This window comes from Gavia stellata, chromosome 1 (assembly GCF_030936135.1).
Source record: "Gavia stellata isolate bGavSte3 chromosome 1, bGavSte3.hap2, whole genome shotgun sequence".
Classification (NCBI taxonomy): domain Eukaryota; kingdom Metazoa; phylum Chordata; class Aves; order Gaviiformes; family Gaviidae; genus Gavia; species Gavia stellata.
Window position 1 is genome coordinate 105484780 of NC_082594.1, and position 18202 is coordinate 105502981.

At 42.3% G+C, this 18202-nt stretch overlaps 1 protein-coding gene across 1 annotated transcript in view; it reads left to right on the plus strand.

Moving 5' to 3' along the window:
- The window catches only part of APP (amyloid beta precursor protein), a 238051-nt gene that overhangs the window by 167584 nt on the left and 52265 nt on the right, over positions 1–18202 (plus strand). Inside the window, exons 9-11 of the mRNA XM_059824454.1 lie at positions 4760–4834; positions 5945–6103; positions 17883–18011. Coding sequence (XP_059680437.1) covers positions 4760–4834; positions 5945–6103; positions 17883–18011 — 363 coding nt within the window. The remainder of the gene's footprint in view (positions 1–4759; positions 4835–5944; positions 6104–17882; positions 18012–18202) is intronic.

Sequence of the window (18202 nt, forward strand, 5' to 3'; positions counted from 1 at the left end):
TGCTTCTTGGAAGTTCATTTCCAAAGCAAGCATCTGAAAATACTGCAGTCCTCAACCAGCCTTGAAAATACTGCAGTCCTCAACCAGCCTGAACAAGGCTGGTGTTATGATCAAGATTTTTTTCGGATCATCGCATGCCACTAGTTCCAATATCCTGGAGAGGTCTTCAGCTGATTATTAGTGCCAGTGGCACCATAGAATCACAGAATAGTTTGTGTTGGAAGGGACCTTAACCATCATCTAGTTCCAACCCCCCTGCCATGGGCAGGGGCATCTTTCACTAGATAAGGTTTCTCAAAGCCTCATCCAGCCTGGCCTTGAACACTTCCAGGGAGGTGGAATCCACAACTTCTCTGGGCAACCTGTTCCAGTGTCTCACCACCCTCACAGTAAAGAATTCATTCCTAATAGCTAATCTAAATCTACCCTCTTTCAATGTAGAGCCATAACCCCTCATGCTGTCACTAGATTCCCTGATAAAGAGTCCCTTCCCATCTTTCCTGTAGGCCCCCTTTAAGTACTGGAAGGCTGCTATAAGGTCTCCCCAGAGTCTTCTCTTCTCCAGGCTGAACAACTCCAGCTCTCTCTGCCTGACCTCACAGGGGAGGTGCTCCAGCCCCATGATCATCTTCGTGGCCCCGTTTTGGACCCGCTTGAGTAGGTTCATCTCTTTGTTATGCTGGGGGCCCCAGATCTGAATGCAGTATTCCAGGTGGGCTCTCACAAGAGCCAGGTAGAGGGGGAGAATCACCTCCTTTGACCTGCTGAACACGCTTCTTTTGATGCAGTCCAGGATACAGTTGGCTTTCTGGGCTGCGAGCACACATTGCCGGCTCATATTCAGTTTTTCATCCACCAGTACCCCAAGTCCTTCTCCACAGGGCTGCTCTCAGTCTACTCATTGCCAGCCTGTATCAATGTTTGGGATTGCCCCAGCCCAGGTGTAGGAGCTACACTTGGCCTTGTTGAACTTTGTGAGGTTCGCGTGGGCCCACCTCTCAAGCCTGTCAAGGTCCCTCTGGATGGCATCCCGTCCTTCTAGAGTATCAACCGCACCACTCAGCTTGGTGTCGTTCACAAACTGGCTGAGGGTGCACTCAATCCCACTGTCCATGTCCCTGACAAAAATATTAAATAATACTGGTCCCTATATTCCCTAGATCCCGCCACCTCTATTACCGTGTGTGGGAGGGCTCTTTTGCTTCCTTAAAACTGACTGTCAGTTTAGTAGGAGTACCCCCATCAGTTAAGGGCAAGACTCTTTGGAGCTGTTTAATGATGTGATTACTTAAGTGTGGAACAAAAGCACTTGACAAAGGTAGGCATCTTATTGGCATGACTTTTACCTTCTAACTAAGCAAACCTTCAGGCAAACACCTTTGCTGGTCTGATTGCTGTAACCCAAATGCCTGTCATAAATTCTTCTCTTGCAGATATGCTTCTCTGCCCAGTGTAAAAAATGGGAGTAAATTCTGCTGTTTTCAATATAATGAGATTTTTGTACTTAGCATCTCACTTAATAATGAATAACATTTTCTGTACTTCCTTTTTCCCTCTTGCTGTTCCCTACAGCTCAATTTCAAAAGGCGTCTACCAGGCACTCAGTCCTGAGTTCTGAAGAAGTTTGACTTTGAAATGGCTTGCTTCTTACATCTCAACCAGAAGTTGTCATTTTCCCTGCACAAAGCCACCAAGCCTTGAAGAGCCGTAAATCTATGGCTTTGATAGGTCTGCACTTTCAATGAAGGAGAATAGGTTTATAAGTGCATAAAGGCCAAGTTCAGCCTTTTTCTGCACATGCGTATCTGGGGATTTTTTTTTTCCTCGTCTTGATCTTTGGTTTCCTACAGAGTGCTACAGCATATTTCTTTGTCACTCATAATTCTCTAAAGCGATGACCTTTGGTGAGAGCAGAAGTTTTCTCTGGGTGGTGGCATGGCTGCCCATAGATAGCTGTAGGGCATCTGTATCTTCAGTTAGTTAGCATACACACAGAGATGCTTTCAACCATTGAAGTCTTCTTAATTGCAAAAATCAGCACGCAAAGCACAGCTTCTGCAATCTTTACATTGAATATTGTTTCTGCAAACAGCCATGTCATGCTGTTTTTTTCACAAGTCATTCACTCTCATTGCTGCAGAGCTGAACTCTGAAGCCCATAATTTACATCCCTCCCAACTAGCTGTGTAGGCTGTCAGTTTATCATCCTGCCTTCCATGCCTTAAAAGGTTTAGAGAAATAAAACTGGCAGAGAGACCTGGTCTAGCCAAAGGTCTCCTTATCACATTACCCACAATATTTATTTTCATCATACGGATTAGCAGAGGGTTAGTTTGGGGGATAAAGATGGCAAGGGAACTGTTGTTTTGAAAACCCATCAACTGCTCATTCAGAATGAAAGAGAGTGTTAGATGTCAGAGATGTGATTTGAAGACATAAAAGGAGAGGAGGGAGAAGAAAATCGTAAAGTTTCTAACCTAGGCCAATGCTCAAGCTTGAACACATCATTGTAGTTTATGACTTGAATTCATGCCATAATTTCTGTGTCTTCTGTAATGTTCACATCCTGGCACCAGTGACGTTTCAGGTCTCTAGAAAGGTGCTGCCTTGTATACATGAATTAAGTTTTCTTTGCCACCACAGTCATGTGGTCTAAGTGTACAATTGAGAGATGAATATCTAATTCTAACAAAGCAGCACTCCGAGCATTAATGAGATTTCTCCAGAACACGTCACAGTGCTCTAAATTGTGGTGTCACTTCATGTCCTCTAGTCCTGCTTTGTCAGAGAAGCGGTAAAATCTCCTGTGCTAAAGTACTGGGTAAGTGATTGGTGGTGGGGTGACCTGTAACTTCAGTGCGCTGGGCATCATGTTCTCTGTCGTCAGCTGCTTACTACAACCTCTTGCAAATGAATTTTCATGTCTCCTTGTAAATTTTGGTTTCCTGCCTCCTTAGAGCTTGGCTGCAGTTTGAACATCAATGCGTATTTGTCCGATGGGAAAATAATGTACATTGCAGAGGTACTTTTAGGCTGCCAGTTTATGTAGGTTGTAGTACAATTCTTGGGACTTAAGTTTCAGCTTACAGTTCCCAGGAAAAGAGCGGACTGAGGTTAAGACTCTGATTTCTAAGTACTTGACTTCAGGTCTTTGTGCTTACAACTGCTGTGTAACCATGCCCATGCTGAAGCCCAGAAGCAGACGAAACAACTTCCCACTGTAAAGTTTTCAGCATCACATTAGCTTCCCAAAATATATGTCTCCAATCTCTTGAGCTGTTATTGAGGCCAAAATCTTTTACAGATAAATAATTTCACTGATAGTGAGTTGATCTGTTTTTACTATGACTGATTTCTTGCTGTCTTGAAATACATTCCCAGGCTTTGGATCAAAAGGAAGATGAAAACTTGACAAGAAAATCCCATGCGTTGAGTCCGTCTTGAGTGCAGGTGTCTGCATGCTCGTTAACTGCTAGGGTCTACAACCCTATATAGGACTGAGAGGGGATTATATTTCAAGGACTGGGACTTGTAAAATTCTCCTTTGAGCCCAGGTTGGTTTGTTTGTTTTTTTTAAAGGCAGAGGCTCAGCCAGATACCCTGAGGCACCACCATCAAGGAGCCTGATTAGCAATGTCCAGCATGTGGGAAAACTGGGGAGCCTGAGACAGGAGCTGAGTGGTAGTGGCTCAACTTGCAGACATGAGAAACAGCAGGTCTAATTTATTCTGCCTTTGGTATTGGTCTTGGCAAAATTTCAGTCATGCATGTGGAAGCTGAGCTTTTCTGAAATCCCCTTTAGAAAGGGTATGTTTGACTATTTCTATTAAATGGTATGAAAGTGTGTTTTTTGGTGAGAAAGGAAGGAAAGGAAATGCACATTTTGAGTAACTGCCTCTAGGTTTTTTCTGTCCTCTTCTGACATTGTGCTAATCCTGCAAATAAACAAGTTGCTTACTTGTGTGCACTGCATTCAGTGAGAGCAATTGCTCCTGAATAAAATGTGTTATCTGAAGAGATTGCTGTCTAGGTGTGAAATGAGTAAAGTCCCTAAGTAAGACCATGAGAAGCTCTCAGATGTCATGGACAGCAAATTAAGAGTAACTCATTCCCTGACTATTGAAATACTTTGCTGTATTACAGGAGGAGGTGGCCTCTCACATTGCTGAAAGGAATGGTACTGAAAGTTCTCCTGCATCATTTTTCTGTCAGTGTTGTACTTGAGATATAAATATATTCAGTTCTTGAACGGTTGGACACCTATTTCTGGACAGATTAGCACAAGTTACATGTAATTATTGATCTGTCTTACTCAAAGGCCAGCGATGTAATCCAAATAAATCTAAAAATTTTTGTGGTACCAAAAAAAGCGTAAATCAGAATGAGTTGAAATTCACTCATTTTGACCAAAGACGTACAATAGATGGAAGCAGTTTCTTTTCTGTCTGAGATGAAAAGCGGTTGGTGTGTTCACCCATAGAGACCTCCACTTCCCTCGCTTGAGGGCTGGTTAACGGCTGTGCTGCTTCACAGCAGAGTTTTGAGAGCTTGGCACGATGTTCAGACACAGAAGTACCATCTTTGTTTAATTTAATAACATGATGCTACCTTTGTTAAATGTTGTAACTGCTTTTTTTATAGAGATAAAAGGAGGAGAGGAAAATAAAAAGATGACTGTCGGAGCCGCAGTGCTTGGCTGTTGCTAAGCCCTGAGACGAGAGGAAAATACGAAAGTCACACTCCTTGTTTTGTTCGTTAGGTCATGAGGGAGTGGGAAGAGGCAGAACGCCAAGCAAAGAACTTGCCAAAGGCTGACAAGAAAGCTGTTATCCAGGTAAAGGAAAACACAACCACAACCTTACCAACTGGTCTGCAGTTAAAATACAAGGGGTGCTGGGTGTGATATCATTTTAAACCTTACTTCTATGGGGATTTAATGTTATTCTCTGCTCTTGCTGTTGCTGGTTTTGTTTCCAGCTGTTAGTGGCTGCTGGGTGTCTCTGTAATTTGCAGACGGTCCCTGGAACAGCAGTGCAGAACATTGCTCATGACTGCGTGGAGGGGTAGAATTTTGCTTGAATTTAGATTTGCCTTCAGTGAGAACTCCGTTCCCACGGGCCCCTTTCAAAATTTAGGCGGTGATAAACTAATATAAGCTGCAGGATCTAAGCTCAAAGCAGAGATGGAAGATGTGATTTAAGGAAGGAATTGCCATCAATTTTATCTGAAAGAAACCCTCAGCCAGAAATTATTTTATCCAAAATTATACTATAATTCAAAAATTCTGACAAGCCAGACACTCCTTGAATCCCACTGTGGCTATGTCAGGTATTACTCAGTACTGCTAGGATAATTGCAGTGCAAAACTATAACAAGGTAACATTCAGAACCAGATTACATCGCACATTAGATCCCACAGCCTTGCTCTCTGTGCATTTTACCCAGTCAATCTTTTCCTTTATTGGAATAAGTTTGGGTTCAATTTTTCTTCCTGGTGGCCGGTTTATAAGAAATTACAGTGACTCTGTTCAGGTTGGATTCCCCACCCCTCATGTAGATTTGCTTATGAAGTCATGTTGATACATGGAAAGCCCTCGTGATGGCAGGGAGCGTATGCTTGCCAAACTCCACCCTTCTCTAGGCACAGTTCTCTAGCGCTGAACCGCTGTCTCGGGGACAAATGAAGGATTCACTGGTGGTTGTGCTGAACACATTGGGAATATTTGATTAGATTAATAAAATATGGCCAGGTGTTCAGGAATACAGGGCATCAGCAGTTCCCACTGAAAATCACTAAAAGGTGCATTAAAAAGTGCAGAGCTCCTGGGAGCCACGCTAGACTGACATGGGGAAACATTTTGGTGATTTGCAGGCGAAGGTGTTCACGTCCGCTCATCTCTGCTGACATCTGCACTGTTCCTGTTGTTGTGGGTGTTTTTTTCAGCATTTCCAGGAGAAGGTGGAATCACTGGAACAAGAAGCAGCGAATGAAAGGCAACAGCTGGTGGAGACTCATATGGCACGGGTGGAAGCCATGCTGAATGACCGTCGCCGCATTGCTCTGGAGAACTATATCACAGCCCTGCAGACTGTCCCACCCAGGGTAAGTGCAGTACCACAAGCTCTGTCGGCTGTGTCAGAATCACTGTAGTGGTCCTGGGGAAAAAGAGGGTGTGCCCAGGTGTCACATTAAGAGTACAAGTCTGACACGTGGCTGAGGGAAACCCTCCCATTGAGTCACAGGGTTCAGGACACATTCGCTTGCTTTCTAAGCTCCTCCTCAGAGGGGAGCCTAGGTGCAGCTGGATCTGGCCTTAGTCCCAGACTTGGTCAACAGTTTATGTCTAAAGGATTATGTGTTTGAGGGAAATCCTCCCGTTGAGTCATGGGTTCAGGATGGACCCCCTTGCTTTCTAAACTCCTCCTCGGAGGGGAGCATAGGTGCGGCTGGATCTGGCCTTAGTCCCAGACATGGTCAACGGTTTATGTGTAAAGGAATGTGTGTGAAGCCACTTACCAGAGTCAGAATTTGCCTGTCAGAGCTCTCTCAAGGACTTTGACTGAAACAGTTTTGCGAAGTTGAAAAGATAGATTATTTATTAAGGTGACAGATAGAACAAGTTTGGTATTGCCATTGATAAATACACTTAGTGCAAAAGTTGAGCTCGAGTTTGTAATTCAGTGCTTTTGTTAGTAATATTTTCACAGGTAACATCCGACGTAGTCGGAGGTGCAGTTCTTGCCAAAGAGGCATCCCTGCTTGGGAAGGAGAAAGGTCTAGGCCCATTGACCCATCCCATAGATGAAGTTCTCATCCTCAAAGTGGAGGATTCTAAATGCCAGATATATGGTCTTGGCGAGGTGGGACTGAGTCAATTATCATGTGCCGATTGGCTCTTAACGAGGCTTGTTGCATTGTCAAACAAGAAGGGTTGGGGGGAGAAAGGCATTCCGGCTTCATTGAAGCAGCCTCACCCGAGGTGTCACTCAGTTGATATAGGGTCCTTGTTCGAGAGCTGGACTGCAATACATCACGTCTTTGCAAGATAAGTTATTCAGCCCCTGCTCGTGCCCAAGGCCAGTGCTTGCCGGTGCCTATGGGTGCAAGATAAGCATGCTGCTTGACTTGTCTGAAGTCGGATTCCATTATTTTTTAGCTAACAAGCCTGGTTTCCCACACCAGGTACAGTCCCGCTAAGGAGCAGTGAGTGTGTGTTCCCTGTGCAAGAGCTACTGCAGCAGTCAGCCAGTTTGAAAGTTAAAAGTTTAGACTTTGTGTGTACATGAATGTAGGCACAAGCACACACTGGCGTACATGCCTATAGATAGATACATACATAGAGATACTTAACCAAGTATCGTGGAAGTGATTTGGTTGTCAGAAGTTGTAGCCATTCAGCAGATCCTGCAGAAGGATGATGATAGCATCCCTCGAAGTGATGCACGGTAGGATACTTCGTCATGTCAAGATGGAGCTAAAGGATGAGGGTGGTTGTGATTTTCTGTTTTGTTTGTTGAACTGCTGAAATGTTTGGTGAAGGATCTTGTGAGGATGGTTGGGTGGCGTGAAGACAACACTAGAAATTCAAAGTTGTCTGTGTTGGATGTGATGGCTATTGGTGGGTGTAAACACTAAGTTCAGAATGTGGATTGAACAGAAATTTTAATGACTTCATACGTGATGTTCATATTTAATACCAAAGTAACTGGTCTGTGACCCCCAGAAGAAAAGAATCTGCTTGAACACTGGGAAAACAGTCAGATGTTTTATGTATCTCTCGCCTCTTGAACACTTCCTAGATGGAAAAAACATTATGTTACTAAAAGACTTTTGGGTCATCAGTGTAAGATGTAGCCATTAGATCCTGAATTTGGCCTCACGGGGAATTACATCAAAATGGCTAACCTGGTAAAATTACATGTTGTAAGTGAATTTCCGTCTATGTAGAGAAACCTGCATATTCAGTGAGCATGGAAAAGTGATCATCATCTTAGTTCTTTATCATCAAACTTTTTTCTCCACCCCATGGTGCAAAACTTTCTTGTATTTACTGTGTGCCAAGTAAAAGAAAAATCCTTTCCTTAGGTAAAAGTGTCACGGGGAGACTTCAGAGGAGTTGCATGAAGAGTTAATCTGTATTTTGCAACACAGTAATTTGTGGAAAATGAAGCTCGTGTCTATTAAATTGTTAGAGGATGTTGTTTGGTCCAAGTGCGCGATGCATATTGTAACGTCTGACTGTTGTGAGTATAGTGAAGGGCTTGGACTCGACTGTCTCATTAGCAGACACATTAGCGAGTTACAGGCTGGGATACAGCTTCCTTTAGGAAACTGGAGTCTGTGGCTCAGAACTGAGAGTGAGATGAGGTGAGTGCATAGACTAGCTGCGGGTTGTGTTTGCTTTCTTGCGGTGTCGTTTTGGGTAGTTGATCTAAGATACGGTTTCATGTTTGGCTTTAGCCTATCAGCTGTTGCTGTAAAGTTGAGCCTTGTGCAAATGTAGTCATGTCTGAAAAGTATGCCAAAAAAAATGATTTGATTTAAAGTTGTGCGTGGATCAGGCTGACAGCTTGGTTCTGCAGGTACCTGATGTTGGGGGAAGTGAGGATGGGGACCACACATAATAGCAGAATGGTCTCTAGAGCTGCCAAAACTTGCAACTTCACTCCTAGCCCAAGGGAACTTGACCTTTCATGTTTGTGGAACACAGATGACAACTCCACTGCAAAAAAAAAAAAAAGTAACTTCAGCTGCAGAACACTAAGGGGCAAAAATGTTAACACTGACTTTGGGACCAGAAAAACCTGTATTTTATGCTTGGGTTGCTTGTAGTCAGCTCCCAGGACATTTAAATTAATAATACATTTACTGTTTCAATTGGAGAGCATAAGACCTGAAAGGCTGTGTCAATGAACCCTGTTTGATACATGACTCCAGTAGAACTAAGTTTTGAAGGTACTGTTAAAAGACTGAGGTGCATCCTGTATTGTGTCCCTGCAAAAGCTGATCGTTGTGAAAGGAGCAGGCAGCAAACATGGAGGTAACATCAGCTCAAGGTGCTACCAAACAGGGACTCATCTCAAAACTAATGGGGGTGAACAGTTTAAAAGCTAATGTCTTTAAGGAGTTCCTTTGCCAGTCTTGTTGATGGTACTGTCCCTGCCTCAGCATTTTTTGATTGCATGCTCTGTAGTTACTGACAGTTCAGGCATGTACCTCTGAACTGCTGGTCAGATGAGTGCCAAAGCGCATGAAAAAAATGACTTTGAATTCAGCAGGAGGATTTGTCTGGTTTTATTGTGGGACAGGGGGTGAAACCCGAGGAGTGATTGATGATAGCTGAATAGCCTAATGAATGAATCCAGCCCACTAACTGCTTTGCAGGATGTGGAGCCAGAAATCTGAATACACTGTGAATCCAAACTTTGGCTGTCTAGCCAAGGAGAAAATGGGATTAATGGAAAATCCAACTCTGATACCCTAGCTGTATTTCTCTCTGGCGGTTTCCTAGTAAACTAAAAGTACATCTGATGCAATTGTATTGTCTTTGGGAGAGTAAGTCATAACCTTACTGGTGACTTGTTAAGTAGTCTTACAAAAGGGAGGTTTTTCTGGAGTTCTGCAAAAATATTTTTAAGAACCCCCTTCCACAGCCTGCTTCAAATTACACAGTTTGCTATTAGTATGTTTGCTACAAAAGTAGATTCTGAATATTTAAAGTAATGGAGTCTCTTTCTCTAAAGTTACAAGGACAGACTTTGGGTTTAAATTGAAAAATAAGTTAGGCTTTTTTACTGAAGTGCATGTCTTCTGCACACAGCTAGGAGGGTTACCGTTAAGTCTGGTGTGTGTGTGTATGTACACATATATATATGTAGATATGTGTGTGTGCAAAAAGTATTTTCCATGTGCTGTTTAATCATTTGGACATATTGCCTTGTACTTGAATTTGAACATTTCCCAAGATTTTTTGGACTTCTGGCAGACCACTTGAAGCAGCAGGATTTCATTTTACTCTTGGATGTCTAGAAATCCATGACTACTCTTTGCCTGCAGATCGATTGTTATAGGAGTACAGTGAGTCTGGCACTCCTGATGTCATCAGACTGATCATGGATGTGGTGCACAGTTCTCCGTGAGTGACGAAATCCTGATCCACTGGGAAGTCCTGTTTTCTATATGTATACAGATTATACGGTGCTTTTGTTCAAAGGGTAGCCTCTTCAGGGGAGCTGAAGAGAAACTTCCTCTGGCTCGGAAGGTCCTTGAGCTATAGAAAGAGGGAAGCTGGAAGGCTATGTGAGCAGAAGTATCATCATTTACTTGCTTCTTTGGAGGAGGCTTTCCTTGTAGAATAGCAAGATATGGGACATGGGGCACCTTTGGTCTGGGCCAGTAGTGTAATCATTACATTCTTATACATGCCTAGATGATCAGTGGTTTTCAGTACCATTCTACCTAAAACTACAAAATTCTGGGAAACCTTTGTGAATGGCTTCTGTACGAGACCAAAAACTTTAACTGCAGGTTTTTTCAGATGTTACGTAGATGATTGCCCAATTCCAGTGTCAGAGGAGTGCTTCAGGGTATCGCTCTTGGCAGTGAGGGAGCCAGGGAGCATATAGAGATGAAATTGCATAGCTTCAAAACAAATTAAAGATTAAATTAAAAACAAATTAAAGATTAAATAGCACAAAACAAATTTGAGCAAAACCAAATATTTGTGCTCTTGTTCTGTTCTCAGAAGCACTCATGCAGGCTGCCCAGAAACCTAAAATTTGATCCTCCTCCCTGATTCCTGATGCAGTTTAGCTGTGCTGCTATACTTTATTGCCTTTGAAAATGGGGTGCAGCTGTTCAGTATCCAGTGTCAAAATACTGTATTGTTTCATCCTGCTTGATGGCCTTGCTACAGAAAACGAGGATTAGTGGCAGCTGGAACCAATATGCCTTTAGTTTTCAAAACAGTTGGAAATTTTCCCCTTCATTTTGCAAGTTAAATAGAGGAATTCAAATCCATCATTCTTTGTGAGCAGGTTGCTTCTATAATTTGTTTGTATTTGTCTTTCACGTGCATGTCAAATTTTGCTGGATTTATGTCTCCCTGTTTAATCTTTGTTGGTAAGAGATGCACATTCTCTGTGGGAAGCTAGTGGCGGGGGGCAAAGAGAAACAGAAAAGAAATCCAGCTCCTAATGGTGAAATAAAGGGTTTCAGAGCAAGGAAAAATTTGAAAGGTAATTAATTAACCTCCTTACTTTGCACATAGAGTAAAGTGAGCATATAATGATTAAAATCAGTTTAAAATGCTTCTCTTCTAATTCAGCACTATTTTACTGAAATGTAAATTATTGCCAAACAGAGCAGGATCATTAGGATCAACCCTAGCATGCACCTTAATCCATTTGAATTTTTCTACTGTGGTTTGCCCTCAGAATTTGCTCTGGTACCTTTTATGCTATGGGAACAGCGTCTGTTCGTATGGAGAGAGCACAGCGCGGGCTGAAACTAGTCGAGTTTGGCTATTTGGACATGGAAGAGGGATCTGCAGAGGGGCCCTTACTCGGTGCCTCTGCGTTTGGGAAGCTCAAAGCCTTTCCAGAGTCCAACAAGGCTGCTGTGGAAATATGCTGTTGGAGGCAGGCCAAAGCATCACTGCTGATCTAGTGATAAAAATCCTCCTGTGCAGTAGGGAAGAGCAGTCCAGCTCTAATACTCCACCCTTTTACCTCCGCTCCTCTAAACCCATAAATTTACAGCTGTGGAATTTCTCACATACACTTAATTTGGTAAGATTTTGTGAAATAGACGGCATGGATTTCAGCTCTGCTTTTAAACCACGTCAGACATCAAGAACTGTGGTCACCTAACTCCATTTTCCAGCAGCTTCTGAGGCTTTTATGTGAATAAAACCAGACTGTCTTGTTTTTTCCCCAGTCTGTGGGCTTGAGCATATGGTATAGTCATAACCTAGGCTTGCTGGTAAGTTTTTTGTATGAGCGAACTAAAGACAGAAGAGGCAATTCCAGATGGGTATTAAGTTCTGCAAAACCATGTCAGGTTCATTATATCTAAAATGCGAAGCTTGAAAAGAGTGAACAGAAACAAAATTTGTCTTAATTTGTCAAAGTTGAGTAAGTTCAAATCCTCAAAAGCAAATAACAAGAATTAAATGAGAATCAAATACTGGTTTCATTTTATTCTGCCCCAGGAAAAGTCCTTGGGAGGGTAGGCAAAGGGAAGTTTTGAGCACCATTATAGCCATGTATTTGTGACGTGTGGGGTAACCTGTTTTCTTATAAATTAGCAGAAATTATGAGAAGGCATAATGGATGGGGGTTTAGTTGTGTCTCACCCATGAGTGAAAGGTCTTGCATTCATCCTAGCCAGCCTTTCTTGAATGTTCCTAAAGTGAACTACTATGCCTCAGTCAAACATGACCTGCAAGTTAATAACACAGCAAGTAAAATATGTACCTAATATGGTATACAAGGTATTCCTAATAAGTGAATGAAAAGAAGCAATTGTTGCACATTTCAAGAGCAGTAATCAGAAAGGACTGGTGATTGATTTTTCTCTAAAGGCAAGATTAAATAGCACAATACAGCATTGTGAAACCTTCCTCTCTGATTTAGAGAGAATTTTCATCAAAATGACAAGCTGGCTCAGAATTTCCCATGGAAGTTCCATGGCACAGAGCCAGGAAGTTGTATTTTAAATACACAGAAGTGCTTTAATATGATTTTTGTGTTGTTTCTCTGTAGTAAGTGTTTTGGATTTCCATGGGGAGAGTGTAAGTTATATTTGTAGCAATCCAAACTATATTTGATGTTTCCATTTTCCAAGTTCAATGAAATTGCACTGTTTCATCACTCCCTTAAAATCTGAAATAGTAGACTAGGATCAATGTAGAGTTCATGGTGGAGGATCTGCATGCATATATATTCCTATTTATATTTATGTGTATGTATTTCATTTACTAGAAACTGTTTTTCAGGCATTATAGATGTCATATATGATTCCTTTATGGGAGTGACCTTATCTTGATGCTGATGCCACCTGAAATAAAAGCACTGGATTACAGAGTCAGTGGTGCTGGAACTCATCACCAGGTAGCCAAGGAACCATCAACAGTTTCTACTTCATTTGGGCTTGTGTCTTGTACAGTTGGAAACCTGTTAACTAGCTGTCAGGACTACCCAAGTTAAACTTTTCAAACCAGGTCATTCCAGTACAGATCCTTAATGCTGCCTTGGTGCATATTTATATTCACAGAAAAAACTGTCTTCCAAATAGGAGAGTAGGCATGTTCTCTACGGTTTGGATGGAAAGCCTAGATAGTCTACGTAGACGGCATACGTAGTCTGTGACTCTGCCTGCTGTGTACCAAATGAATACATGCAAGTCCCAACATACTCACAAAAACTACATATGAAATAATACTTTGGCAATATTCCCCAGCATAAACAGGATTTTAAACGACTGAAATAACCACAGACATGAGTACGTCTGTTGGCCTGTCACGATAGCTTGTGAAAGGGCTACAATTGGTCTGTGCTTAGTTTTAGATAAAAAGTAGGCATTTGAATCTGCTGAAAAGGGGGAGCTTTGCAATGACTTTCATGGGAACAAATGGTGTGACTGTGTGTGCTTGAAATAGTCAGAAGCAGCGTGTAACAGCAGTGTTCACGCTGCTTCACCCTGCATTGCCCGCCGTGTGCCTTGTTAGATGCATTCTGTCTTTCTTTCTTGATTTGCCTAAATAGTGGGTGTGTGCCATGGGACTGAGGACTCCTGGAATGATATGGGTTCTGAATTTGGTGCTGGATCCTGTTGCTTAGGAAGTCACTGGCCATTCTTGTCACTGAATAAATGACAATCGCCAGCAGCATCGGCCAGGGTGACTAAAAACATGGGAATAACGGAAGTCAGGTTGTGAGTATCCTGGTCGTTTTCAGAGGAAGGCTGAAAAAAACAAGCCAACCAAACAAGTACAGACAACTGAAAATAGGGGAATTATTTCATGAGGCTTAGGTAGCCCTTGGTGGCTGATACACGTTAGTTATTCTGTGAGATGTTTTTTATTAAATGACTACAGATGTGAATACATTGAGTTTTCCCTGGCAAAACACCCAGCAGAATTTCAAGTGCTAAACTCAGGATTTTTTATTGAAGTTTGGTGGTTGATACATTATTTATGAAGAGCGAGAGGTGGCAAGCTGGCCTCAGGATGTGTCAGCTGTTTGTTCTTCTGTGATAGACAGTGTCAGATCTCAGGCCTCAGGAACTTAATTTAGCTGATAATAGCACCACTTTCATTTATAATTTAATCTGAAGGTTCCTACCTAGGGTCGAAGTAATAGATGGCTGGGGATATAGTAGCTTCAGACACAGGGTCTGACTGCATCTCCTCAGCCTGTGGACCCTTCCCTCACCTCTGTGCTTGACCGTTCATTGTGGCCCCTCCACTCTGCCATCACGAGTTCATATCACTGCTCGGTGTACTAGATTTGGGGGCGAATCCTGCTGAAAGTATCTCTGCAAAAAGTGCTTGTATGGGTGGGATTTTTAAGCAGAACCGTTTCACTCCAGAATGACGTTTAAAGGAAAATGTCTGTGTAATACATTACAGAAGTGGGACTTGGGGTGAGAGGTACTTTTGCTGATATGGGAATTAGTTAAAATTGTGCAAGCAGTAGGTCTACAGTTCTAGACATTGAGGAGAAAGTGATCAATTAGTATTTTATTTTTTTTTTACTATTAAAGTTACATTCAGCTATAAAACTTGGTCCTCATTTATGGTAACTGTCTGTTGTGGTTTAACCCCAGTCGGCAATTAAGAGCCACAGAGCTGCTCACTCACTCCCCTGCCTCCCCCAGTGGGATGGGGGAGAGAATTGGAGAACATGTAAAACTTGTGGGTGGAGATAAAAACAGTTTAATAGGACAGGGGAAAAAAAAGAAAATAATGATGATAAAAGAATATGCAGAACAAGTGATGCACAATGCAATTGCTCACCACCTGCTGACTGATGCCCAGCCCATTTCCCAGCAGTGGCCGTGCCCCCCCTTTTTTTTCAGCATGACCTCATATGGTATAGAATATCCCTTTGGCAGTTTGGGTCAGCTGTCCTGGCTGTGTCCCCTCCCAACTTCTTGTGCACTTGGTAGGGCAGTGTGAGAAGAGTAAGCACTGCTCAACAACAACTAAAACATTAGTGTGTTTTCAACATTATTTTCATCCTAAATCTAAAACATAGCACTATACCAGTTACTAGGAAGAGAATTAACTCCATCCCAGCTGAAACAAGGACACTGCCACACTCAGGTATGCAAAGCCCAGTTGAGAGTTGTTATTGCCCATCACCAGCTCTGGCAGTTTAAGCCTTCAGCCACGGCCCTGAAGCTGAGGCAGTAGCATTGCAAAGTTGTTGGGACGGTTGGAGGTCTGACTTAATCCAGTGCGACTGGGACTTCGAGCAGTTATGTCTACCTACATACAGCGAGTTTCTAGTGGGTTTTTTTTTGCTTGAGAAAAAGTGAAGTCGCTGCCCCTGTAAGGAAACACCTTGCATTTAATATTCTTTCTGCATTGTCCTATACTTGAATTATGGTTTTCTCCTGCCATCACAGGAAGATTTCTGGGCCAGACATGCTAGAGGTATGCGTATCCATTTTTCCTTTATAGTGATAAGTTTGGGGCATTTTGCAATGTTATAAAAGGCGCTAAAGGTGAGCCAGTTTACCCAAGTGACTACTACTGTTAGTGGTATTTGACAGGTATTTTCAAGATTGTCACCCTATTAACAAATCTGCTTCTGACTCTTAGTGTAAAAGTTTCATTGGCATATTGCAGTAAATACAAACATACTGAGCGAAAACAAAAAATATACCCTTCTGGTGTTAGACATGACACTTAAATTGGAACATCTCTTGAAGAAATAGAAGTTAATCCTTTTCTCTCTAATCTGCCCAAACCTTCTGTCTTGATGTGTCTTGGGGGCAAGGAAAGCTGAAGTGTCAGGAAAGGTAACAACGTTTTCTGTCTTCAAAATTTTCTTGTTCTTAAGCTTTCTGGTCTTCTAGCCTTTGTTCCTACAAAGCTTTACAGTTGGCATTTTAGTTTGTTTTGCCATTATCATAATGTTGTGAGGATTACTTACTTTCCGACATTTGTCCACAGTTTCTTGCAACTTGATCCCAGGGTGCTTGGCTTTTCGGGCTTGGGGTTATTTTCCTCATGAATGAATTCTCAGTCATGGAGCCACTAAGTTTAATCCTTTGGCAGTGAATGGCTTCACATCTCTCTATTTCTGTCCGACAAATCTTCAAATAACCTTTGTTTTACTGCCTAAGGACATTCTTAAATCTGTTGCTTCTCTTAAGCTGAAGAGATTCTTAAATCTTTGAGCTCTGTAGCTTAGTATTCATCTCTTGTGTAAATGTTAAATTAGTTTAGGCTCTATGTTTGTCTGTGAATCTAAGTCTTTTTAAAGCTTCAACTTCGCCCACGGTTCTTCCTGCTTCGGAAAGCTATGCACGGAGCCTCTGATGCTTATTTTGTCACTTCCCCACCCACTTCCCTGTATCCCTGCCAGTGCCCAGACCAGCTGTTCACCATTTCTGCTCATTCTTTAATCTACTGCACAGTAAGGTCACCTTTCCCTTTCTTCTCACCTGCTTCAGCTTCATGCTTTTCACTGCTCGGCAGCTTCAGGTAGGACGCACAAGCACAACAGCACAAGCAGAGTTGGGGCCGGGGGGTGGATTTCCAGAATCCGTCATAAACATTGAGTTAAAAATTAATGTCTTAGCTGAATGCTAGAGAACACTTCCCTGTTTTGGCACTGTATTATTGTACAGAGTAGGAAAGTACATAAAAATACGCATTTCTTAGTCTTCACTGTTCTACCATCAGTCTATGTATATTTTCATGTTCCCTTCAGGTACGGACCTTTCCGTTGTTCATATTCTGTTATATGCATTAAGGCATATATTTAATAGTTTTAACTAATTAAAATCACCTGTAATACATACATAGGCTAAGATTTTTATAAAATCTCACACCCAAGCTGAGTACCTTCAGAAGAACTAAGTAGGTCGCCCTTTTTTTAAGTTTTACAGTCAAGTCTTATGGTTATTCCTTGGCTTAGATAGAGTAGTGCTTTCACATGGTCTTCTGTGCAGCTTTTGGTCAGGTTACCTTCTGATTTGAATCTGAATGTATGCATTCAGTTTACTGTTGATAAAACTTACCAGTTGTAATCTTTTTTGTTGCCAAAGTTTAACTGTAGTTGACAGATGTTGGTACTGGTTGAGTATTCAGCATAGTAGAGCGTATATGGGGAATCTTTGAAATGCTTGCAGTGGAGTCCAGGTTTTGGGGGATCTTCTGGGAGGGATTTGTCTGGTGGTGGTGAAGGTTGCAAGACTGGGAGCTTGGATCATGGGGGCTTCCTGAGTTGGGGGAGAGGCGAAGTACAGTCTGATGGAGAGAACGGAAGCAAACCCCAAAGGAAATCGATGTTGGGTGTCCATTAACTAGCATGCGAAGGTGACACTTGCTGTCTTGTTGGGGCAATAGTGTAGCAGTTAGACAAGGAAATGCAGCAGCCAAACTTCCCCTTATGGTTGGGGAGGAAATCTGAACACCTTCCCCAGGGACTGTATCTACTACCTACACTACCTATTCAACGGGGCATCCTGCCAAATGGGTTGAGTGAGTGGATGTTCCTTGTAGTAGTCAGACCTGCCTTCAGAAGATAGCTGCAGGCACTAGCTGTCCCAGTGCTTTTGGTTTGGGATGCATCTCTAGTGCAAGGAACTAAAACACGTGTTGTTCTAAACTAAACTGATTTTTTTCCCTATTTCTTCCCTGTAGCCTCGTCATGTATTCAACATGCTGAAGAAGTACGTGCGTGCTGAGCAGAAGGACAGACAGCATACTCTCAAACACTTTGAACATGTCCGCATGGTAGACCCAAAGAAAGCTGCCCAAATCAGATCTCAGGTAATCTCCACTGGGGGTTAATGGTATTGTGTTTGTTCATAACCATTGTGAAGTTTCTGTCAACCTGTTTTTTAAAAAATACCTGACTCCTTCCTATGGACAGCTTTATAAGCAATAAAAAATAATCTGCTTTCCGGCAGAAGATTAAGGCAAAGTGATGTAAGAGTAGGGTGGGTATAATTTGTCTTCTG